The 25350-nt window shown below is 40.5% G+C and overlaps 1 protein-coding gene across 3 annotated transcripts; it reads right to left on the bottom strand.

Moving 5' to 3' along the window:
* On the bottom strand, window positions 1–24864 carry DHX29 (DExH-box helicase 29). 3 transcript variants are annotated; one of them, XM_033163696.1, is made up of 27 exons: window positions 24577–24864; window positions 22801–22874; window positions 22397–22510; window positions 21764–21893; window positions 20899–21038; window positions 20149–20271; window positions 19334–19460; window positions 18687–18845; window positions 17295–17460; window positions 15715–15838; window positions 14794–15396; window positions 14115–14258; window positions 13818–13994; window positions 13204–13344; window positions 11765–11909; window positions 10664–10784; window positions 9806–9890; window positions 9000–9088; window positions 7968–8096; window positions 7065–7140; window positions 6495–6719; window positions 5151–5287; window positions 4481–4574; window positions 3235–3522; window positions 2439–2570; window positions 1942–2038; window positions 1–688 (listed from the first exon to the last, which is right to left on the bottom strand). In XM_033163696.1, the coding sequence occupies exons 1-27, from the start codon at window positions 24776–24778 to the stop codon at window positions 633–635; spliced, it is 4098 nt and encodes a 1365-aa protein (XP_033019587.1). In that variant the 5' UTR covers window positions 24779–24864; the 3' UTR covers window positions 1–632. The 3 variants fall into 3 exon arrangements, with proteins under 3 accessions (XP_033019587.1, XP_033019588.1, XP_033019589.1); XM_033163697.1 differs by lacking the exon at window positions 24577–24864 and adding an exon at window positions 24408–24432; XM_033163698.1 differs by lacking the exons at window positions 18687–18845; window positions 19334–19460; window positions 20149–20271; ... (3 more) ...; window positions 22801–22874; window positions 24577–24864 and having other exon boundaries at window positions 17299–17427.
* Between the last annotated feature and the right edge of the window lie 486 nt (window positions 24865–25350).

The following is a 25350-nucleotide window of genomic DNA, read 5'->3' on the forward strand; positions in this document are numbered from 1 at the left end:
TGCAGTGCTAAATATTTATTTGTAAAAGACCTTTAACATTTGTCTCTCAAGGTTTGGTACATACTCAATTCAGGCACATGATGTCAGGTTCTAAAGGATTAATGGAACTCCAGAACTAATGGCTTCTACAAATACTGATTTGTAATTTGCTCTCTCAAACTCACTGCATGAGTAATAATCAAAGAACAGCAATTTTGTAAAATGTATTGCATCAAATTACCATGATGTAGATAAAAATCCTATTGATAATTATGTAGCACATATACTTTGGCAAAGAAAAGTATCCTGCTCCCCAATTGCATATTCCTAAAGAGAACTAAACCCTATTCCATAAATTCAAATTCTGCTCTTGAAAACATAATCAAGATAAGTTCACACTTTCTGCATTAATACTGAAACCATTTGTGTTGATGCCACAATTTAAAAACATTCCAACAAGGGCCACCCAATTTTATTGTCAGTTTTACAATGCATTCCTATTCTTCACAGAATGACATAGAAAATATATGCAAAGTCCAAGCAGTTTCCACATGATAGTATTATGCTCTTTTACAGTTAGCATGTGCTTTACTTTAGATATAAATTTCTTCTTCCAGTTATTGTGGTTCTGTAGTTGCAGTCAAATTCTTGTTTCAGGTAGTGTTTTCTGTTTTTATCAGTTCTTTGATGATGTTCAAAATCTTATCATCTGGGGAACAGAATGACAATAAGTGCCGAAGAATGGAAAATTCAGCCATATTTCCCAACCCCATCAAGAATTATAATCGTGTATTGTAGATTGTTTTGCTGCACTCTGCCTCCTAAAAGCAGCACAAAACATCATGAAGGTTGAAATGATAAGAAAGTTATGTTCAGCCTCTTCAGATCTGGGATATCAATGTACCTGAGGTCACTTGACTTTTCTCAAATTAGAATTGTGCACACAATTAAAGACATGGACCATAGATATAGAGTTCTCAGGTTATGGTTTAAAAACCAATAAATGCCCCTTCTTGTGTTTAAAAGAACAGGTTGCAATATACAGTACTCCCAAGAGCTATCATGTTTTTATTTCTAACAATTTTGTGCATTCAGATTGTTAAGCTATTGTTATCGTTATTTAGTGTTTGCAATGCTGTCCGATCTCCCTCAGTTTTTGCTCAGAAAGAAAAACTTGCATAAAATTTAGAAAGCGTGCTAAGGAATTTGGACACATTAAGCTGTTGAACATGAAAGACAGTGAAATGATGAGAGGCCTTGTTATCTGAAGCTATGCTATGTACACACAATGCATTGTGTGTGTCTCATACTAAAATAAACTCATTGTGACTAGGGGAAAATCAGAAATGGCACTAGTGTGCTTGTTACACTGGAAATTTGAGCTGCTAAGTCACTATTCTACCCAATGAAGGGTTGTTGTTGTTGTTTTAAAAAAAGGTTTATAGTTATCTTGTTTCAGTAAGAGTTTACCTTATCAGTTTTGCATTTTATTTTGTTAACTTATCCACAGAGGACTACTCTACTCATGTTCAACGAAAGACACAATACCAAATTCAAAAATAAGTTCACACTAATGTTTACTTGCATCTCTGTGGCATACAGGATGACCTATTTGTTTCAACAGATGGATCCTTTCTGAGCACACATTCCTTTGTGTGTATGAAAGATAGGTCCCTTTATTGAAATAAATGTAGGAATCCTTAAGAGTGGGAGAAGTCCATGGATGTATGGGGACTCCTGCGTCCAAACATAACTGAAATATTGCAGTGCACTAGCTTACACCAAGAAACTGCTCAGAGCTGAAGGAAGCTGTGCAAAAAAGTGACTCCCCCCCAGTGGTATATGGATATTCATCCATCATACATAAAATCTAAGAAAATGATGCATATGTTCTGCTATTCCACAAATTTTACATACACTGAGTTCAATATTTTTATGGCTGTGCTGGGGTTGGGGAATTACCTTCAAGTGACATTTTAGGGTTTTCAAGTTTTTGCTTTAAAACAGACTCAATGAGTGCTCTCAGTTGCTTGAAAATCACTGCGATTTTGACAGGAGCCTGTAAAAATAGGAATATTAAATCTTACATTTTTCTCTTCGGAACAGTTTGTATCGGAACATATCAGATCTTAAAAATACATTTCCCACATACAAAAAGAGAGGTTATGTCAGACGCTGTCAGACATAAAACTGCTGTTCAAAACCAACCATGGTTTGCTGGGGTGAGAACAAGTGAACGACCCTTCCCATCCCTCCTTCTTTTGCATGCCTAATTTGAGAGGAAACTGATTTGCTATATCAATTTCCTGCCACATACAAAATCAGGATGATTTTATCTGATTTGTAAAGCAGATTTATAAGAAGCATTTAAACTGGTTTTCTGGCTCTGATGTGATGGGAAACTGTGTTTTAACAAGTCCTCTCCCAAGTTGGGTGGGTAAAAGGGAACCTAAACATACCTGAAAATGGATCCAGCCATCAACAGACAAAAGCCGTTCACGATGCAAGACTTCTATGTCTCCGCCAAAAAGTAAAATTGGGAAGGGGGAAATCAAAGTAGTTTCTTTCAAGTATACCTTGGCATATCTTATCTGCATGAAAAACACAAGCAAAAATAAGTATGTTACTTGACGCAACTGCTGCTTCTGATATAGCATCATTGTTCTGCCACAGGGAATTGTTACACACTGCCCTTTGAAAGCATGTTGAAGAATTACACCAAATGCCATGGGTCACAATGAAAATTTGACAGTAGCAGTTCCCAAACCTTTTCTCCCACCGACGATGTGAAAGTTGATGAAGGTCATGGCAGACTACTTAATGATTGTTCTGCCTCTTTTGGCAATTCTAAAGCACTATGCTAGATGCTGTATGGTTTTTAATTGTTTTTTTATTGCTTCTTTTACTTCTTATAGTGTATTTTATTGTATTAAACTTGAATTCCATAAAATTCACACTGCAATAAAATAAATAAGCAATAAAAATACATTTAAAAATAAACAAGAATATTTAATACAGACATGCTGTGGACCACCTGGATGAAGCTTGCAGATCTCTAGTGGTCTGTGGACCATAGTTTGGAAACCACTGTTTTACAAAGTATCATAGATCTAAGATGTTGTAAGTCATGCCCACTTAAACCAAGGTGAGAAATCCTGGTCCTAAACAGCATATCGTTTTCCTAGCACTGCAAGACATCTAACTCAAGATTTGTTGCGCCATTCCCTCTGCTTGGCAGAATGTTGCAGATCTTACCTTTTCTTGATATATCAACCACCCATAGGTTTGCAGGTCCCTGTTCACAGAGGAAGGGTGCACTTGGGCTTTACCCTGAGCAGTCTCTGTTATGCATGCCAGCTTCTCGGTAATATCTACAGACTTGGCGTACATTATCTTCCCCACATTGTCATAAAGCCCGGCCGTCAGCACAGCTTTAAGGAGGACCATTTCTTGTAGCGAAAGGGAGTGTGTCCCTTCATGGTGACAGGAGGGCGCTGCAAATCCTGCTGCCCGCACCACCCTGATTAGCTCTTTTTTAACATCCTGAAATAGATGCATAACAATTCATTCACTATTCAAACAACAGAGTTTCCAACAACGGCAGCCTATTTTCTTTTAGTTTATCAGGTAAACTACACTTGATTAATGAAGATACTAAACACATTTACATAAGAGATGAGAAAGTTGATTGCATTTCATTTTAGTTTCTAAATATATTATAAACAGATAACAAAATTTACGATTTCTGCATGCTGTTTCTATTATTAGTTTAGTTATTAGCCTATAAAGTTCACGGCCCAAATATCACGCATTACTACAGCAATTTAGAGCCTTGATTGCAAAAGGGGTTCCACACCAATCAGAAAGAGGAAATGGAGTTTAGCCCCATCTATTGTGCATTATTTGCATGGAAACAGATACCACTTTTTCCAATGACATCTAGGGTTACGGTTGTTTTAGTTGCTAGATGAGAACATTAAGGCCCCACTCCACTTGAGCATGTGGCTTAAATGAACATGTATGGGTAGGAAAGAGGCATGAGTGCATGAGCTCTGCCCCCACCCACAGCATTTTAGAATACTGGAAACATGAGCAGCCCGAGTACATGCGTTTTCCCCTTTGCAAACTGTCACCCTCTAAGTTGTGCAGAGTGAAGAGGAGGAGAAGACCTTGTTCCAACGCGCCTTTGGGAATTGACTGCTTTTAATGAAAGTGCTGGTGTTGTGATGTTTTGATTTTAATTATTTGTATGTTTTAAACATATTTTTACGTGTATATGGTTTTAATTATATTGATGTTTAATTGTTTTTAATGGTTGTCTTGTCAATGGTTTTTGCAGTTCTAGCTTTTATCTGTAAGCTGCCTCGAGTCCTGTCAGGGAAAATAATAATAATAATGTGTGGACATGTGGTGTTCTCCCCACCTTGTGTGTTCATTTAAGCCACTTATATACCCCTAAATAAGGCTGAAGTGTTTTAAATGGCAAAATTGTTGCTGGTACCTCCAGGGTCAATAGCGAAGTTCTGTTGAGGAAATTTCTCCTGCAGTAAGTCATTTCAGCACGGTATCCTCCTTCATGACGAGCTTTCTTCCACCTAGGCAAAAGAACAACAACCAGCTCTCCTAATTATTATAATATAAAAAACTCATGATGTAAGAACACAAAACAGCCACAGTCGAGGAATATGGGAAGCAGTGCTTCAGAATGGAGCATGCTTAGTCCTCATTAGGCTGTTTTTGGGTCCCCCCCCCCTTTCCCTTCCCTAAATATTTTTGTAGCTCTGCAAACCTTTGTGCTTCATTGATACTTTCCCTCTTTTGTGGGGGTGTAGTATTATAGCACTGCTGCAGTTCCTTAGCTAGAACCCCACCTCCCCCAGGTTAGCACTATGGCAGCTGCATTTGCAACATAGACCATTTCTGTTGGCACTAAAGGCAGTTTCTTCTGAAACAGAAGACACAGTGAGCAGGGAATTCAGCGACCATAACACCGTATACTTCGCACTTCCCCAGTTTCAAAAGTGTAGCACAGCACTATGACAGTAATGGGAGGGCAGACTAGTTAAGTTAACCCTAAGCACCTTGTATAGTCTGGATAATAAATAATAACTAAAGGTTTATCACAGAATGCATTTTGATCGAAATGCTTTAGGAAAGAATACTTGAGTTACCCCAGATATGCCTGGTAAATTGTTAAGTGATCTGAGTTTGCCAAAGCCAGAGATGATTTCGCAAGGTCTGCTTCATCTTTTCTTCCAATTGGTGTAGTAAATGGAGATTTTTCTGTCATTACTGCAGCAAGAGTGGCCTGCAGACCATAATAAAATATGATACATTAAATCCAATAGCAATTACATCTTTATTCCCACCGGTATCTATTTCATTACGCTTGCATGAGAAGAAGAACCAAAGTGATTACACCACCATAGAACTCTAGTACACAATTCAAAGAATTCAAAGGGACCCTGAGGATCATGTAGTCCACCCCCCCCCCCCGCAATGCAGGAATATGCAGCTGTCTCTTATGGGGATCGAGCTTGCAGCCTTGGTGTTATCAGCACCACGCTCTAACCAGCTGAGCTATAATTCGTCAGTGGAAAAATGAAAGCAAGGAGTTAGCATTATATGTGATCATAGATTTCTGAAAGATTTGGAAAGTGAAAGGCAATGGCACATAAAAGCTGCCCAGATCCATCTCGTTCAACCTTCTGTTTTTAAAAAAATGCCAAGTTGGAAATTTCTGAAACATCCTAAGTAAGGCATGATGAAGACAGCTATTTTCTTTATCCCACCAGACTTTTAATTGAGCAATGTTTCAAATATATTATTGAAAAATACATCCTATTTGGGTATTGTTACAAACTTCAGAAACATGGTGCACTCAAGTTTGCCCTGAAACAGCTAAAGTGGTGTGCAGATGTGTAAATAGATAGATAGATAGATATAGAGATACAGTGGTACCTTGGTTCTCAAACGCCTTGGTACTCAAACAACTTGGAACCAGAAGTAAGTGTTCTGGTTTGTGAACTTTTTTTCAGAAGCCGAACATGCTCTGTTTTGAGTGCCACACTTCCGTTTTGAGTGTTACACTGAGGTTTGTCTGTTTTTGCTATTTATTTTGCATTTTTGTTTTTGCGGTTCTTTTTCTTGTTTTTGTGACTGTGTGGAACTCAGTTCAGCTACTGACTGATGGATTGTGTGACTGCAGTACATTGTTTATTGCTTTCATTTTATAGATCAATGGTCTCATTAAATAGTAAAATTCATGTTAAATTGCTGTTTTAGGGGTTGTTTTTAAGTCTTCAACAGATTAATCCATTTCGCATTACTTTCTATGGGAAAGCGCGCTTTGGTTTTGGAAAGGACTTCCGGAACGGATTAAGTTCGAGAACCAAGGTACCACTGTAGATATATGCCTTAAGACCATAACAGGCCCTCAATATTAACAGTTATTTTGCAAGCACTGATATTGCCTAAAGTTTAGAAAATAGTTGATGTAATGGTGGTCAACTTACCACTGGTTCCAAGCAGCCAAAAATAGCACCAAATATCAGCATTTTACCAATCTTTACATTGACTGGTAATGCTGCAAGATGTTGGCCTAAAGGAGTCAGTTTTGGCTCACTTAATTCACAAGCCCCAATCTTCCGCAGAACGTTCATGGCATTGCCAACTACTTGAGGCTGAGGTGGGTCTAAGGCCTTGGAGAGGAACTCTTCAGGAGATCCAAGATTACATTTCTGTAGATGACCCAGGAGCAAGGAAGAGATAAATGCATCTAATAGCATCCTATAAAACATCCTATAATAATAAAGTATAACTTTATGGATATATGTCCTCCACCAAAATACACCTTTACTCAAAAATATTATTTTTTACTTGCATTCATGTGCATGGCAATATAAAACTTGAACATCTGCTCCTGCCCTCTCCCTGCACAGATCAAATAGGTGCTTAAAACATAAATAATATATATATTTTTGGCGTTCCTGCAACTTCCTGTAGGCCTTCAGAAATCAAACCCAGCATCTTATGCTTTCCTGATAAATCAGAAGCATTAATAATTGAAACAGAAAAGCTCATACCATGATGTGAAGGCACAGTTCTTCCAAGGGCACCCGCAATATTTCTGGAACGGAGTAGTCTGCAAAACTTTCAAATCTGCAAAAACCACAAAGGAGAGATGCAGTAAGATGTGGTTCATACTGCTAAATCTGCCGTGTCATTATGTATACAAGCGTAACACAGTGTTAACTAAGCTGGCAGCCATTTCATTGACTGAGGATACTGGCAAGTTAGTTCTAATCAAGATCTGACTAGTTTGGGCGCCTGTCAATGTCTATTGTGAAACTCATTGTGGGTGAAAGGGCCTTTTGCACTTACCATATTTTTCCGTGTATTAGACAATGTTTTTTGACTCAAAAATCTTCAAAAAATTGGGGTCATCCAATACATGGATAGTGGTATGGGGGGGGGGGAGAAGCGGCGTGCCTGCTAGCCAGACGGTTGGCAGGAACGGAACTTCCCCCGATGCCGCTGTGCGCGGGAAACGATCTAAGGAGTGTTTCTTGCCCGCAGCTGGGGGGGGGGGGAGCTCAACAACTTTGGGCCATCTCCCCTCATTTTCTTAAAATTGAGACCCCAACAATAGGGGGGGGTCCTTATACATGGGGGAAAATGACGGAAAAATACGGTAAGTATTATGCAGAGAAATATTTTGGGGGCAGAATACATGTAGTCATTTAACTGCCAAGTGAAGTACCATAATAGATTATTTGCAATCATTAGGCTTTGAATATATTTAAGTATTTTTACTTTTATTTTTTTAATTCTCATTGTAAAGAGCTTTGGGATTTTTGCTGTGGGAAAAGATGCATAAATTCAATAAACCTAAGCCAATCTCAGTGCTGTACTTTAAATAGATGGTTCTGAGCTAACACAGAACTACTTGCTTAGCTTCTAAATCTTGATGGCCAAGGCAGCCTTACCTATCTCTGGTGTACATTCGGAAGCAAAATCCATCCCTCACGCGTCCAGCTCTCCCTTGACGTTGCAGTGCACTAGCTTTACTGACAAATGTCTCCTCCAATGAGCTCATTTGACTGCTTTCATGGTACCTGGGTTAAAGGTAATGAAACACAAATTTCCGTTAAAGCTTCTACATGAAGAACTTTCTCTGCAAGCAGATCTGGTGGAACACTTCTGAAGATTCGGCAAGGTCTGCTTTATCTTTTATTCTACGAGTCACATCAAAATAGTTGCAATTACAGATGCTATTGACCTTCATAGAATCTACCTCAAAAGGGAGCATGGTGTTTTAAAATGCATGACGTGAATGAATTTTCTGGGAAGTAAACCTCACACTACTGTGAGAAATCAAAGTAGCTTAGAAACTTCTGTTCCTGTGAACAATGAAGATAACAAGAGCATTGGTCTTTAATTGAAGAGTCAGGGCTCAAGAGTAAAGATTTGAAAGACAGGATGATATAGGATGGATAAGCAGACAGACCAGGGCAAGCTGGATGGAGGCGGCAGCAGGGAGAGGAAATGTATTACCGGTAATATATTTTTTAAATGGGTTCAATGTAGCAAACTAGGATTTAAAAAATGGCCCTTAGTCCAAAAAAACCTGATGATTGTCCCAGACAACCTCACACTATAGCTGCAATTGGGTTCAGAAGTACTGGCTGTGGACTCTAATGTAGGAACATGGCAACTTGTTCAGAATCCTTAAACGGTCTAGTTGTTCCCCTGCCCACCTCCCTAATATTCTTAAGAGGGTCTCTTCTCTAGTCTTCAAAGAGTAGCTGGAAGTGGGTAGGTAGAAAAAGGCCCTCCTTTCCTTCCACTCTGTAGCTTTAATCTGAAATCTTAGACGCAGTACTACACCCACAGCTCAGAAACTGCTCATGCTAATGAAATTCTCTGTCACAAAATGTGCCTAGAACAATGGGAGTTTTGAGCACTGCGCTCACGTTACAAAAGCACTTCAATACCAATTGTCAACACTTGAGTATTACCTATTTTCCTTTGTCCTTCCAGCATCAATTACAAAAACAACATCAGGTATAGTAATACCTGTTTCAGCAATATTTGTGGCCAAAACAATCTGTAAAAGAAACAAACAAAAAAAGTTAGTGTTTCATTGTTAGTGTGCTGTTTTCCATTGTTATGGGGTGTGTGTCCTGCTTTTTCTATGTTGGATGGAATGTTAATATTTCATATGAATGTTTTGTCAGCACAACAGCTGATGTATTTATTAAGATGCTTTCAAACTAGGGTCTAGGGACCAGCAAACCATCATGCACTAGAATCTAGGTAAAGCCACTCAGTATTTCATCATGAATCAATATAGATGATCTTCTACATTCTCAGCAATGCAATTTGTTCACTTCTGAAGACTTTACTAAAAGCACTATGAACACCCACTTTCCATCTCCTGGAGAAACATTACTTTGCCCAGTAACTATCACCCCTTACTTCTGAAAAGTTATGCATGCCAATAGTCAACAAATTGTATGCATATTTATTCAGAACCAAGCTCCAGTTTGCTAAGAGGGACTTGGTTCCAAATAAAGGTGCAAAAGATTGCCACCTTTGAGGAAGTGATCTTGCTTATTACCCACACATTGTGCACAGGCAGACACGATTCTATAGCATAAAAGGGATGCTGGCAGCATATGTACTATTTGGCAGCATCAATCATGTTCCAAAAGATGTGACGTGAAGGCAGCCTGTTACACCAATAAAGGCAGGAGGAAACATCAAACTGGAAGGCAATATGAGAAAGACATCACCAGAGCGTAGGGAGTTATAGAAACCATACCTTTCTAACACCAAACGGGGGCAACGTAAATGCAGCTGCTTGGTCTTGGGTGGACAGAACAGAATGCAGTGCTATTAACTGGTGCCTGAAAGGATTGTGTAAACAACAACAACAACACTGAATGACACATTGCGTTTATTTCCAAGACTGCATGCATGCATATAAAAAGTAAACAATGGTCATTATGCTAATTCATATGTGGACCCATTTTAGCATTAAGACTTAAGAAAGGCTCACATGACTGCATTTAAGGAAATATGGCTTGAATGCTGCCCTCCTCCAACTGATGGCTTCTTACAAGTTTGGGAAGGCAAAATCCCATGCATGTACGGCTTGCCATATTTTCAGGCTTATATTTCTTTCAGCACCTTCAACCTTCCTCCAATACACAAAGCTGACTTTATGCATCACTGCCCCGTCTCATCCAGCATGGTGTGCAGCAGGTGGTGGGAACTTTTGGCCCTCCAGATATAGCTGAACCACAGCTCCTGTAAGCCCTAGCAAGGAAGGGATGATGGGAGTTGTAGTTCAACAGTAGCAGCTCAATCTGGACGGCCAAGAGTTCCCCACACCTGAAATGAACAATGGTTACATTAGCATTTCCTAAAAGTGTTGCAGAAACATTAATATTTTCGTCCATCGAATAAATGATAGCAAAGGGGGCTTCTCTGGAGAGGGCATTCTGGGTCCTGACTTGTGTAGCACCTAAAAATTTCTCCATTAAACAGGTGAGGCTCATATTTTCAGCTAGCAAATTGGTTTAGCCTTTCCAGAAGCTAATTAAAATTACAAACATACACACAGCACCTATTTCCCATGCGAACTGATAAAGTGGTTTTTCAAGAATTATTAGTTTACCTCTCCCTTATATTAAACCTTCTGTCAGTTGAAATGAGGTCATGCAACTGTTGGATATGAGCAAGGCCTGGCAGAAAAATCAAGACAGCTCCTTCTACATTTTTGAACTGGGGAGTTCTGTCTATAGAGGAAACAAAATAGAAAAATATTCACATTCAGATTTTTTTTTAGACTCCATGGTTAGACATCCACTGTTAAGGAAAGCAAACAATTCAACTTCGTATTTATTTTATTCATTAAATTTATACCCCACCCTTCCCCACAAAGGAGCCCAGGATGGCCATTCATACACAGAACAATCTTCTGTATGTTAACTCAGAAGTTTAATGAGACTTATGTCCAGATAAGTGTACAGCAGGGGGGGTCACATGGCAACGGTGAGTGCAGACAGAGGCAAACATTCCTTTTTAAGAGAATAAGCATATTGCTAAATTGTCAGGACAGTTTACAATAAGCTCTAAGCAGTTTTATCTCTAAGTTAGTGGAGGGATGGATGGATGTGGCTGTTTCCTTTGCATAGCAAGCTGTGTTCCTGCATTGCAAAGCCAAGGTTTCTAAGCTGCACACACACACACCCTCCTTCCATCCAGGCAAGAAAAGGCATTATGACAGGCAAGTGTCTTCAAGGAGGGCTTGCTGCAGGGCCAGTGAGGAAGTGTGACCAAGGTCCAGATAGAGAAGTCTAGAGCACTGTATTTGATCAATGGGTGTGAGATTCACCAATCCTGATATATAGGATACTTGTTGGCACACATCTGTCTCAAGATGCAATGGAATGCGCCTTAGGGAGTGAAGTCAAACCTGAAAATCGCAGCGTCTGCTGTGGCTGCAGAGATCAGTAACTTGTAACTGCCATTTTTGCTGTGTTAGCAGCACTGAAGTGACCCATCCCGAGTCCTGTTGTATGGAGGTCCTGGGATGCCCAGAGAACAAGACCTCCAGATTTGTGTAAGGTTTACTCCATAGTCTCTCTCCCCCCCCCCCCGAACATGTCTCACAAGGACATATATTAAGGATAGCGGCCTTAATATATGGCATTAAACAAAACATTTTGGTCTGTAACTTTGTAACAGCTTGAAAAAGAATTCCAAAAAGACATACCTAGGAATGCAAGCAACTCCAAGATGAGGTCAAAGTTTATCTTGTAGGGATTCATATAAAAAATGGCTTGACGGGTTCGACTGCTAAATTTTTGGTAGTAAGGTCCTAAATCAATACCTGGTGAAGCCTGAACTGGAATATGTTCCTAAGAAAGGGGGGGAGGGATGAGAAAGAACAGTGGAAATGTAAGTTCTGAAATGGGTTAACAAAATGAGTATTTGTTTATAGCTTGTTTTATAATACTGCAACATGGATGACAAATTCATAAACATAAAAATGTAAAAACAGTATAATTAATGTTATATTAACTATGATTACTAAATAAATATTTTACCTAGAAACCGAGGTCAAATGACACTGTTCAAAAACACATTTCATCTATGCTGTATTTTGGAAAGTGGTTTGTCTGTTCTCTATGCGACTGGACACTTAGGATAATGCAACCAAATTTTGCACAATGATTCCTGAGATCAAGGAGGTTTGGGTCTATGTTTGGATACAGTTGGATACCATTTTGAATCACAATGGCAGACTTAATCTTTCAAAACTGCACAATTTTTTTTTTGTTTCTTAGAATTCCAGAGCAATGCCAGGTATGAGACTTCTGGTTAAAAACATTTGTGGTAAGTCAAAATGCATAACCTCCAAATTACTTCGATATATCAGGGGTCAGCAAACTTTCAGCAGGGGGCCGGTCCACTGTCCCTCAGACCTTGTGGGGGGCCAGACTATATTTTGAAAAAAATATATGAATGAATTCCCATGCTCCACAAATAACCCAGAGATGCATTTTAAATAAAAGGACACATTCTATTCATGTAAAAACACGCCGGTTCCCGGAACGTCCGCGGGCCGGATTGATAAGGCGATTGGGCCGGCCCTGGCCCCCGGGCCTTAGTTTGCCTACCCATGGTTTCATTCTTCTGATCTGCCTTGGCTTACACAGTGTGTGAAGGACCAACATGTCATTCCACAGATACAACGTGACTGAAACCATTAGCAGTCCCAAAAGACCCTTTATTATAAGGGTTTAGTAAGAGAGCCAGTGAGCCTGTGTTGAACAGCAGATAGAATTTTGGACTTGAACTGCTGAAACCTGGATTCAGATCCCTGGTGAGTCGTGAATCTCACTGGGTGACCTTGGGCCAATTACTATCTCTCAAATAACCTACCACACAGGATCCTCATGAAGATAAATAAGGGGCAACCTCATGTATGTTTCCCTTTGAGAAGAATATGGGATGCAAGTGTATCAGTAGCATGGTTATCATATACACTCATCCTCTACGTAACAAGATCAGAGAAGCCCATTTTGGCGTTCTTAAAATGCATGTTCAGAATCCACTTTCAAACTGTTCTGCACTGCGATTTCAGTACTGTATGATGTTGAAATACTGTTCATGAAAGGAAATGAATCCTCTGTGGAGAAAGTGTCTCACCTGGTATTTTGTAACTCCTCCTCCTTTGCTAGTAACATTTATTGTTATCTCCTCTTCTTCTTCCAAAAATTTCTGACAGTATTCAGAATCTTTCTCAAGAATAAAACCAGTTTCCTCTATCACATCTTCAACATGGAAAACCTAGAGTTGTGTAAAAACGAATTATACTTTGAATGTTATTTTAAACAAACCCGAGCAGGGTTTTGAGCATTATGAAAGGAAGGGACCAGCTTTTTATTTTTGTTCAAATAGGTACCTATAAAGGCTGATCTGAAATAATGGATAATTTAAACTTTGGCACAAGGCTCCTCTTGTCATGTTGTGCTGTGAAACTATACAAGAGCAGCTCATGTTAAACATTTTCTCCCCTCAAAACATGGGTTCAAGCAAAAATAAATCAAAAATTCATTACTTGGTTCAGGTATAACTTTCAAACATTATATGGCATTTCATTGCAGGAATAAAAGAAATATGGACACATGGCTTCCTAAGAAGATTTCTTAAACGAAGAGTCTTTTCAAATAAGGACTCAGGCTTATAGCCTCTTGTTGCAAGAATAGGCAAGAATAGATTTTAATAGCACACCAAAGATATGAGTGCAATTGTATGTTTACCTCTACAGGATAACTTCTTCCTGAAATTCTTAGTATGGGACAGTGAGTGAAATAGCTGGAGAATTTCTCACTGTCTACCGTGGCACTCATCAAAATAAGATGCAGGTCTGAACGCTTGTGCAAGATCTCTCTCAGGATAATTAGCAAGAAATCTGATTGAACACTTCTTTCATGGACCTTGGAAAAAACAGAACGAAAAGCGAGTTAATGAATGAGACAGAAACAAGGGCTTTCTATAAAACATGTTGCTTTGCACTGTTCCAGTCTTCTGCGGGTAACTGTGAAAGTGTTGCTAACCTCATCTACTATAACATGAGACACGTTAGAAAGAAGAACATCTTCTTGCAGCTTTCGAAGAAGAACTCCTGTTGTACAGTAAAGCAATCTAGTGGCCTCGCCTGTTCGGGATTCCATACGGATTTGATAGCCACACATGGAATTCTTAATTTAAAAAGAAAGAAAAACAGGTTAGTATATAAAGGGTGAGCCTGTTGTAAACTTATTACTGACTGGATTTTGTGCTGTATTTTGAATAAAGTCTTACTCCTGGGGAAAAAATTGTATGGATCTAGTGTTAAAATGATTGCTTTATATAGTCTACCTATTTGACAAAAACACAGCACTCTTGGGCTTAGTCTCCTTAAACACTAAATAGCCAATGCAAGATGGTTTTTCAGTAGGGTTTGGTTTTTGGTTTACAGTGCTAACTAAATACAGATTCCCAGCTAGTCTATCCTGGTGATGCTTTCTTAAAGGATATGCAATAGCTTCTCTCTGCAGTACTAATCGTTTTTGCAAATACCAGCATTAGAACAGTATAACAGTAGGCCAGTCATTAGGAGAGATGCTTCAAGTGAAATCCACAGCAAGGAGGTGCTCTACTTGAAATCCCTATGATTAACAGGTCCCATTATAAACTGATAATTTGAAAAGGCCTAAGTCAGAGCACACGGCCACCCTCCCACAGGCAACTTACTCTTCCTCCAGGTCCACTTTCGCAGCCCAGCTCTTCACATACTCTGGTTGCCAAACTCACTGCCGAGATCCTTCGGGGCTGGGTGCAAACAATATTGCACTTATTCAGATTTCGTTCGTTATGCAACAAGTCCTCCAACAAAAAATGTGGAACTTGGGTACTTTTGCCACTGCCTGTTTCGCCAGCCACAACCACAACTCGGTGCTTTTTAAGAGTTTCTATGAGGGCATGTCGGTATCTGAACACAGGTAACTGCTCCCTCTCCTTTAAAAGCCTCTGGTATCTAGGCGTATTCTGCAGTTTCTTAAAGAGGGTCCTAGCAGGTTCCAGGTCATCTGTAACTGGGCTGTCGAGAGAGAGACCACTAAAGTCCTCTTCGGAAACTAAGTTCTCCCAAGAGTCTTCTGCATCTTCCAATATTTGGGGCTTGCTTTCCAGCGGCTGCTGGGGCTGTTGCTGTTTCAGCTTGTTTAGCAGTTTAGCAATGAACTGGTCACGGGGTTTGTTGGTTTCCATCTTGTTTTCTTCTTCCTTTTTCTTTTCAGTGTCACTCCATTCTAGCCAAACCTCCCTGTACGTGGGAGGAAGTAACTGATGGACTGACTGCAGAAGAGACAAACAAACAAGCAAACAAACAACTTTAACTGAGGAAAATATGCTCTGGGCCTGGTAACAGGACGTTTACAGTGTGCATGTTTACTGATCCACCAGCCTCCAAAGGTTACATGTTCACATACATGAGCTACCAAATGGTGAATCGGCAAGTATGAACCAACTCCTGCAAGGTGTGCTTCCCTGGGTTCCTTTGGGAGGAAGGGCAGGATATAAATCTAGTAAATAAAAATAAATACAACTGAACGATTTTAAATGTTGTCCGCACTAGGAACAGTTTTCAGAGTTCAATCATATACAAAACCTCACCTGTCCTTTGGTTAATTGGTAAAGTGCTAATGTAGCAGCCAGATGTTGAGCCTGCATGCTGTCCTCCGTAAGGATTGTTGGAATTGCTGTCATTGTTTCATCAGCCGACTTGGTAACTCTCACCCTTAAGAAGTTAAATCAAACTGTATAAATTCATTTTAAGTCATTCAGCAATCATATCTACTTTGAATAAAGGATGGCATTCAACTGCAAGATTTGAAAAGTTAACCCTTCTACACATTTGGGGTTGTAAGTGATACCACAGAGGTACAGTGGTACCTCAGTTTTCGAATGCCTCCGTAGTCGAATGTTTCGGAACTCGAAAACCCGGAAGTAAATGCCTCGGTTTTCGAACACGCTTCGGAAGTCAAACAGGAAACATGGCTTCCGTTTTGAGTTTTCCATATTGAGGCTTCCGCATTCAGTTTTCAGACGTTTCGGAACTTGAACAGACTTCCAGAATAGATTACGTTTGAAAACCGAGGTACCACTGTTACCCCTCGACCCACTTTATACTCCACATAGTCATATGTTCATTCTATTGTGTTTCAACAAACATCCTCATTTAAAAAATAATGATTGGGGGTGGGGTGGGGGGTTTCCACTTAGCAACTCCCTCCTAATAAAATCCCATGCTGATGGCTGAAGGTGGTGGTGTTTAGAATGGTACACTGTTTGCCTCTCCATCTGCCTCCATCAGCAGAATTTCATGCAACCGTGATAGGGCATATATGTGTCAATGCAGCCCACTCTTAAAAGGGGGGGGGGGGAGAGAAACACCTTCACCAAACTACTTAATCTGTACCAAATACTGACTGGCTGAGGGTGGATAGGAATTAAAATTGAAACTGAAGGGAGGGTGGAATGAAAACAGCACTTGGAACACTAACACTATTTGCTAGGGACTGTGAGAGACTGCTCAAGATCACCTTTATAATAAAAAAGCATATGCTAAGACTTTGTTCCACATTATGGATTCACTATAGCAGGGGTCCCCAAACTAAGGCCCGGGGGCCAGATGCGGCCCAACTGCCTTCTAAATCCGGCCCGCGGACAGTCCGGGAATCGTGTGTTTTTACATGAGTAGAATATCTATTCTATTTAAAATGCATCTCTGGGTTATTTGTGGGGCCTGCCTGGTGTTTTTACGTGAGTAGAATGTGTGATTTTATTTAAAATGCATCTCTGGGTTATTTGTGGGGCATAGGAATTCGTCCATTTTTTTTTTGAAAATATAGTCTGCCCCCGCCCCCCAACAAGGTCTGAGGGACAGGGGACCGGCCCCCTGCTGAAAAAGTTTGCTTACCCCTGCACTATATAGTCTCAGGCAAACAGTTTTGCCTCTGCCTCAGTTTTTCCAATTGGAAAAAAAATACCAGCAGCCTTATTCAAATACATATTGTATGAATGAGACCAGAATTAAGTCCATCTATTTTAAAGATGGGTATTTTATGTGCATTCAGTAGATATACAGCAAGTCATTAAGTATCCATTCATGACCATACTAAAATTAATGGGAAAGGCATTAAAAATTATCAAGCAAAGTCAAAAGGAAAGTTAACATCGGTAGCAGTACATACCTACATTTCCAATATCTTCCTGCTGGAACTTTTTCAAAAGATGGGTTTGGGCACTTGGGATAATGTTTTCTGCACCAGTCAATCAAAAACTGTTTCGGAGATTTCCCAGTCCAGCTTCGAGCAGTATAATCAAAATTCCTCACATCCTGAGGTTCTTTCTTTTTCACTAACATCAATCAATAAATCATTCATTATTTTGCACGACAACACAGAAGTCATTAGCAGAATTAAAGGATGAATGATTTAAACACTAGAACTATGTGAGTCAGCATTGATTTATACTGCATAGCATTGATTGATTCTTGTGTTACCTGTTCAGTCCTGACCACTAATTCAGACTCCACACCGGTCTTGCTGCAGTACAATTTATATACAGCCGCCTGCTAAGCCTCTAAACACATGCATATAGAAGAATCTCTCTCAGTCCAAAGGAAAGGGTGTGGGGAAAGTCAGGAACCTAGCTTGTACTTGTGGGACAATGCAGAGTTAAGTCTGAACACAAAACACAGCCATTACCTCCAGCACCACGTGTTTGTTGTGGGGGAGGAAGGGAAAGGAGAATGTTAGCCGCTTTGAGACTCCTTCGGGTAGTAAAAAGCGGGATATCAAATCCAAACTCTTCTTCTTCTTCTTCTTAATAATTCTATTAAAACTAGGATGCCACATTGTGCAAGAATCCAGAAATTGTAGAATCCTGTCCTATAACACATTTATGAAAAACTAGGGCAATCAGTTCAATTAAAGCTACCTACTAGCGTGTATTTAGGGTATTGTGTGGCAAGGCCCTTCTAGTTCTTCCCTTCCCAAAGAGGTCAGGATTTGTCTAACCATGTGGAGCTATTACCTAACCATATTGGCTTTTGCTTTACTTGAATGTGTGAATTCACATGGACTATTATAATGTGAAACCATATGCAACATGGCTTCCCAAGAAAGGCGCAGTTGTTTGAGTCCCATGTTGTTTGTCTTTCAAGAGCATATGAAAAGGCAAAGCAATGATGTGTTTTGAGACTAAACTACTAGAGAAAGTGCTTCAGAATCTTACTACACACTCAAGATCAGGCCTGGTAATCCCTTGAGCACTCCAGATGCAGCCGAACCACAAGTTTTATCAACCCTGGCCATGCTTACTGGGATCAAAAGCAGCTGTAGTTCAGCAAAATCTGGAGGTCTAAAAGTTTCCCATACCTGCTCAAGGCAGTAAACCAACGTCAGGCTAAATGACAGGCCTTGCAGATGTTACAGACTCATGTCAGAAAACCTGTTACCTAAGAAAATCACATCACGCCATTTTAGGCATTCTCTCCCTTGCATTTCTACACAAGGATGGTAACCTATTCTAGACAATTCTCAATAAAGGTTTTATGTTGTTTTAAACAAACTGCTCCATACCTTTTTGTTCCTCAGGAGGAGCTTGAGGTTTTTCAAGCATGCTCAAATTCAAAGCAGCACCCATTTCAAGAGGCACGGGAACCTTTTTCTTGTCACTTGGTTTGTTCGTAACTTTTATTTCAGGATTAAACACGGGGTGTTCCTCCAGTACTGCCATTTCTACCAAGAAGGAAACATATGTTAGGTAAGAGCTTGGCTACCATAGTGGGAAGGATAAAGAGAAGGGAGTGGAATGCATATCTTTAGATGGCATGGGGGAATATCTTTTTGGGTTGAAGACCAGAAAATTCTCATTCCTATGTGTGTTAGTAATGTTTGAGAAGTGCCAAGTGGGCACGAGACACGGGTCTTGTCAGTCACATTCTGAAAACTTCCTTATGTGTGTTTGTGTAACACAGAAAGGCCATGCTCTGGATTTTGAACCTGCAAATATGAAGGAACTTATTTAGCTTTCCTTTGTACCAAGTGGAATGGGATCAATTGCTGTTTGCACACACAACTTGATCAATCTCTCATAATGGAAATAAAAAAGTCAACCATGTTTGTATAGCACCAACAATAAACATGCTTCTTCACATTCAATACCAATAGTGTATTTTCCCCCCCCCCCAACGTGCTATAGATAAATGAATTTTGAGTGCTCCTACCTTGTTGAATGCGCCTTATTTTCTCTTGCGCCACCTTCTGTCCTTGCTTGTTTTTGTCTTGCTTGGAAGAACTTGCTTGTTCTTTTGCTTCCACAAGTTTCCCAGCCAAGTGTAAATATCTTTCATTCTGTTCCAGATGAGCTACTTAGTTATTATGCAAGTGCAGATTAAATGGCACACAGTCTACAACAGGAGTGGGGGACACTTTTGGCTCCATGAGCCAGGTTGGCCTCATAGGGCCAAATCTAACAGGTGGCCTACCCATGGTGTCATTATGACAAATGATTGACAGCTGGGTGGGGATGTTCACCTACCAAAATGACTTCCCCTCCAATCTCAAATGGGGAGAGGGAGAAGGCTTACAAAAACCTTTGCAATCTCCACCCCCTCCACAACCCACTAAGATCAGAGTCTCTTCGTGCCAATCTCACTCTGATCTTTAATCTCTGCTCATCTCCACAACATCAGCTGAGAAGCAACTTTCCTTTTAGAGCTCATTTAATTTCCAAAAGTGAAAGATGATGGTAAGCATATTGTACTGCATCAACTAGAGAAAAATGCTCTTAAGCACTCAGTGTAGAGTTCTAGAACTATGAAAACCATGTTCCATTTTCTTAGGCCTGCAATTATGTAACAAGCTGCTTGATGTGCATGACAAAGAACTCACACTTTAATGGATACTTGAGTAGATGTAAACATAATGAGGTTGCGTTGAAATCAAGAAGTATTTAACCTAAGGTGGTGCTTGTTAGAATTCAAAACTGCCCATGCTTTTCAGTGAACAAAGATCTATATAAAATGGCTTATCAACTTACCGGATCAAATTTTTCTTCCTCTGAATTTTTCACAGATTCACTGTTCTCCTCGTCACTCTGTTGGTCTGCATACTGCAAGATCCATTCCTTCATGCTGATATCTTTGTGTTTTCCTGTGTTTACCTTTGGATAGTGTAAAAAATAACTTGATAAGGAGGATATACATGAATTATTCACTCTACTTTCTATAATTAGCCGTTCTCGATACAAGACAGGTGCTCTCCTTAAAGACATAGTCCTACATGTTTTTATTCTCAATCTATCTATGAATGGAGAGATGTTTTCTTTAAAGATCAGCTGATACTGATACACCTGTTTCTACCACTTCAGTCAGTGAAAACAGACCATAGATTAGAGTGAAGTGGTGCAATCCTTTGCATATTTAATTAGAATGACATTCCACGGTGTCAAACCGGGATTATTTATTAGTAGGTGAGTTTAGGATTGCTAGCCTAAGGTTTATTAAATTAAACTGTACACAGGAACATGACCTAGGAAAATATGAGATATCAACAAGTAATAATAAAACCTAAAATATTTTATTAGTTGTAAGGGAACCTCTTGTTTCAATTCCTGCAATATAATTTTTCCCATATATGATTTTAAAATATTCTCACACTATTCAGGGCAAAGAAATTAAGCAATCAATAAAAAATGAAAATTGACAAGTAGTTTCCTTACTCATTGATTTTGTATTTTTTAAGGCTTCAAAAAACCCTTCACGCGGTTTCTCCATATCCAATAAAGTACCTTTTTTTCATTGTTGTCTTCCTTCTTTTTATTGTTTGGTACCTGGGGAGTTTCACTTCGAGGCAAAGGAGAATGGAATTTTGCTCTAGCCTTCTGTTGTTCTTCACCAAACTGCTGACTGAAACCTTCAGGTAATGCATCTTTAAAAGAAAAGTTGAAATTTAAATAATGCTTATGCACATGCTCTTTACATGTGCATACAGTCACAATCACTGCTAAAAAAAATCATGACTGGGCAACTACTGCTATGCTCCAGTACAGAAAAAGGAGTTTAAACCCTCCCATTATTTTCATTGAGTTCTACTCCAATAATAATTTCAACACTAATTTTTTGCTCCCAAAGTAAGAGCACTTAGCTCCAATATATATTAACTATTCTCCTCCTGCTCATCTCATGAAACCTTTGTACCTACGCCCTATAACTATTTGAACTAAATGAGGGCAAATATATGTTGTCTGAATCTTGAAACCGCCATGTTTTAATATGTGTAACACCTACTTGATTTTTTATTTAGCAGTTAAACTCTGTGCAACACAGTAAAGGAGGCTTCCTCAACCTCGGCCCTCCAGATGTTTTGGGCCTACAACTCCCATGATCCCTAGCTAGCAGGAGCAGTGGTCGGGGATAATGGGAATTTTAGTCTCAAAACATCTGGAGGGTTGAGGTTGAGGAAGCCTGCAGTAAAGTAACTCCCCATGATAGTTCCAGGTAGTAAGCAAGCTGTAAGTTACTAGCATGAATTCAAGCTTCTATAACTTTCTTAACTAATTGTAAAAGGAGTAATACATAAAGACAGGAAAAGGTCAATTTCAGTTTCAAGCAGCACTCTTAAACTTCAAAGCCAGATTTCTCCTTTATATTTACCATCAGAAAGGTTTAAGCACAGCCAGTCTAGTGCAGAATGTAGATCACCGCCATACAAAATAGTATTTTTCATAGCTTCTTCAATATCTTCAGTCTTAAAAGAAAATCCTTGCAAAGCCATGTATACATCCTATAAAGAACAGTATGTTAAGGAATCAGAGGTTACTTGCCCCAGACTTTTTTTTATCTTGGAAACACTTGAAAAAGCAATCTCCATTTACTGTTATTACATACAGTGGTGCCCCGCTAGACGAAAAACTCGCTAGACGAACGGCATTCGTCTAGCGGAAGCTGCCCCGCAAGACGAAAGTCAATGGGGCTGCTTCACAAGACGAAAAATTTTCGTCTTTTTTTTTCGTTTAGCGGAGTGCGGCTGTCATTGCCGCTTCGCTAGATGAAAAACCCGCTAGACGAAAATTTTTGCAGGACGGCTGGTTCCCTTTCTTCCTTGTTTGCTGATGAATAGTAGGACAAGGCTGAATACAACGAAAAAGTCTACACAATTTCAATGAAGATTTTTTTTTCAGACACATGGAACTATAAAAATCAAACTAACTTGAATTATGATTAAACCTTTTCAGTGACTCCCCCGTTCTCAAACATTTGTTACTACATTTGTTTCTCATACTTCACCTGTAATTTCTTTGCTGTAAGTCTTCTAGAAATCATTCCCTGTTCACCACTTTGTTTCTTATGCTCATTGATTACACCAATAATTCTTTTCTCCAAGTTACTGTTAATCACTACCTGTGAAGGCAAAAAATAGTTACAACCAGAACAAGTTCTTGCAAACTGTTAACTGCAGTGCACAAATGCAAGCCCATTGAAACAGAATATACAATGAGGCATGAAATGTTCAGATTACTATATGAAAAGATTGATGCACTAAATATGCATCTATGTAAGGGAATTACTTAATAGCGTGTGATGCTTTAAAGGTGAAGGAATGCTTAATATTACTTCTGTACAATACTTTCACTTCGGATTAGTCTAACATAACAAAACATGCATCTTTCCCTCCAAATAGATGCCCTTACCTTAAGAATAGATTTATCTGCATTTGCGGAAGCACCGGAGTCAGATGATGAACCAAAGCTGTAGGTTTTTGGACCTGTGTAGCCAAACAAAAATTATTTGAGTAATATACAGAGGCAAAACTGACAATCAAAACAAAAGTACGTTTCCGAGCACAATTCAAAGTGTTGGTGCTGACCTTTAAAGCCCTAAACGGCCTTGGTCCAGTATACCTGAAGGAGTGTCTCCACCCCCATCGTTCTGCCCAGACACTGAGGTCCAGTGCCAAGGGCCTTCTGGCAGTTCCCTCGCTGCGAGAAGCCAAGTTACAGGTCACCAGGCAGAGGGCCTTCTCGGTAGTGGCACCTGCCCTGTGGAACACACCCCCACCAGATGTCAAAGAGAAAAACAACTACCAGACTTTTAGAAGACATCTGAAGGCAGCCCTGTTTAGGGAAGCTTTTAATGTTTGATAGACTATTGTATTTTGGTATTCTGTTGGAGGCTGCCCAGAGTGGCTGGGAAAGCCCGGCCAGATGGGCGGGGTATAAATAAAAAATTATTATTATTATTGCTTTCCTGATATAAATAACTGGAATACTTGTTTGTTATCAGTGTAAGACTTTTACATATACTAGACCACGCTGGAGCTAGAGCACAAGCAAGCAATGGCATGGGCAGATATATCACTGACATCATGCCAACAACACATGAATGGTCTAGCAGACATGAGGCTTAAACATGGCTAGAATCACATATGGAAAGCTTACATGGGTAATTAATTATAATAATAATAATAATAATAATAATAATTATATATTTATTTATACCCACCTTTTCCATGCTTCATTAGAAAACATTAATATAAGTAAAACTAATATATATGATTAAAAATATACAGATGATTATAATAAAAACAGCACAGCACCAACCCTTTTATTAAAAGCAGTCAGTTCCCCAAAGCCTGTTGGAATATGAAGGTCTTCACCTGCTGGTGGAAGGTTGACATTAACCTTCCATTAACCTACCAACTGTGCCCGTGTGGGTGGTGGGACAGAGAGAAGGACATTCCCTAAAGATCTCAAAACGTGGGCAGGTTTGTATGTGGGAATCTGGTATTTCAGATAGCCTGGATCTCGGTGCTGTATAGGCTGTTTGAACTGCGCCTGGAGTCAGACCTGTAGCTAGTGGAGCTATTGTTAACAAGGGAGCTATCTGCTCCCTAGGACCAGCCTGAGTCAACCACCCTGTTCTTTGAGCCCCGTTGGAAGTTTCTGAGCACTTTTCAGTGGCAGCTCCACCTACAGCTCATGACAGCAATACAAACATATGGGCTTTCAAACATGGCCTGCATCCTTAGCATAAATCAGGTTACAAGAAGCAATACGGTAAGGTGATCAGGCTCAAGACCGATCTGGTCCAGCATTTCATCCTCACAGCGGCCAAACAAGTTCCTTGGGGAAGCCCTAAGGCGGGACCCAAGCCCCACAGCGCTCTCCCCATTTGTGATTCCCAGCAACCAGCCTTCAGAGGCACGTTGCCCGCAGGCAGTGGAGGGAGAACAGCAGTCATCGCGGCTAGTCCCAACCTTCCTTGCAGCCTGTGGAGGCAGCAACGGAAAGCTCTTCACCTGTCGGATTTCTGCCTTAAACGAGCAGCGGAAAAGCTTAATGGATGCCCACTGAAATCCTACACGACACGCAACGCGGGAGTAAGTCCTATCGAGGCCGATGGGGCTGGCTTCTGAATAGGCGTGCGGAGATCCCTGCACCCTACGAAGGCGGTTCCCCCGGCAGTACCTTGCTTCAGGCGCGGGTCCTTGACAGCAGGGCTCGGGCGGGGCGCCGAGGTTCTCTTGCCGGCAGCTTCGCCGGCAGCTCCAGACTCGGCCGTGCCGGCGCCCACCGCTTTGGCCCGGGCTGCGGCTACCGCGGCGGGATGGACCGCCCCAGCCCCCGCGGCGCCGCTGCCGCCCTTGTGCTTTTTGTTCTTGCCGCCCATGGCTGACGCCCGCGCGCGCTCCTCTCCGCCGGGGAACCCGCACAAAGACCTCGCGCCGGCTCCGCTGGCATCCGGGCACGGAAAGCCTCCAGCAGGGACAGCCTCTCTGATTGGGCCGCAGGCAGCTACGGGCACGTCCTAAGCTTTTGACTCGTGTTTACGGGCACTTCCGCCCAAAGGCGTACGCCACTTCCTGTCGTGTTAGTAGAGAACTTCCGGTTGCTCTCTTTCCCACCTCCCAACTCCTCTTCCGCTAAAAAACGAAACGCCAACAACACTTTCCCGTCTCTACGCTCACAGAGATATAAAAAGTGAAGAGTCGTTGTAAAGTGGTTCTCTGGTTCTCAGCTGCTTTTTAATTGTTTTGTGCAATGTGTCGCGGTTCTTGTAACGTGGTTCTTATTGTGAGCCGCACTAGGATCCCTTTGGGAAAGAAAGGCGGATGTTAACTTTGACATAAAAAGAAGAAATAATATTTTTAAATATCCAGCGAGGCGGGAGAGCTGCTCGTAGAAATAAATGGAGACATTCTAAAGTAGTTGTGATCCTATCCCCACTGGATTTAAAGGTGG

This window comes from Lacerta agilis, chromosome 11 (genome assembly GCF_009819535.1).
Source record: "Lacerta agilis isolate rLacAgi1 chromosome 11, rLacAgi1.pri, whole genome shotgun sequence".
In the NCBI taxonomy this organism is placed as follows: Eukaryota; Metazoa; Chordata; class Lepidosauria; order Squamata; family Lacertidae; genus Lacerta; species Lacerta agilis.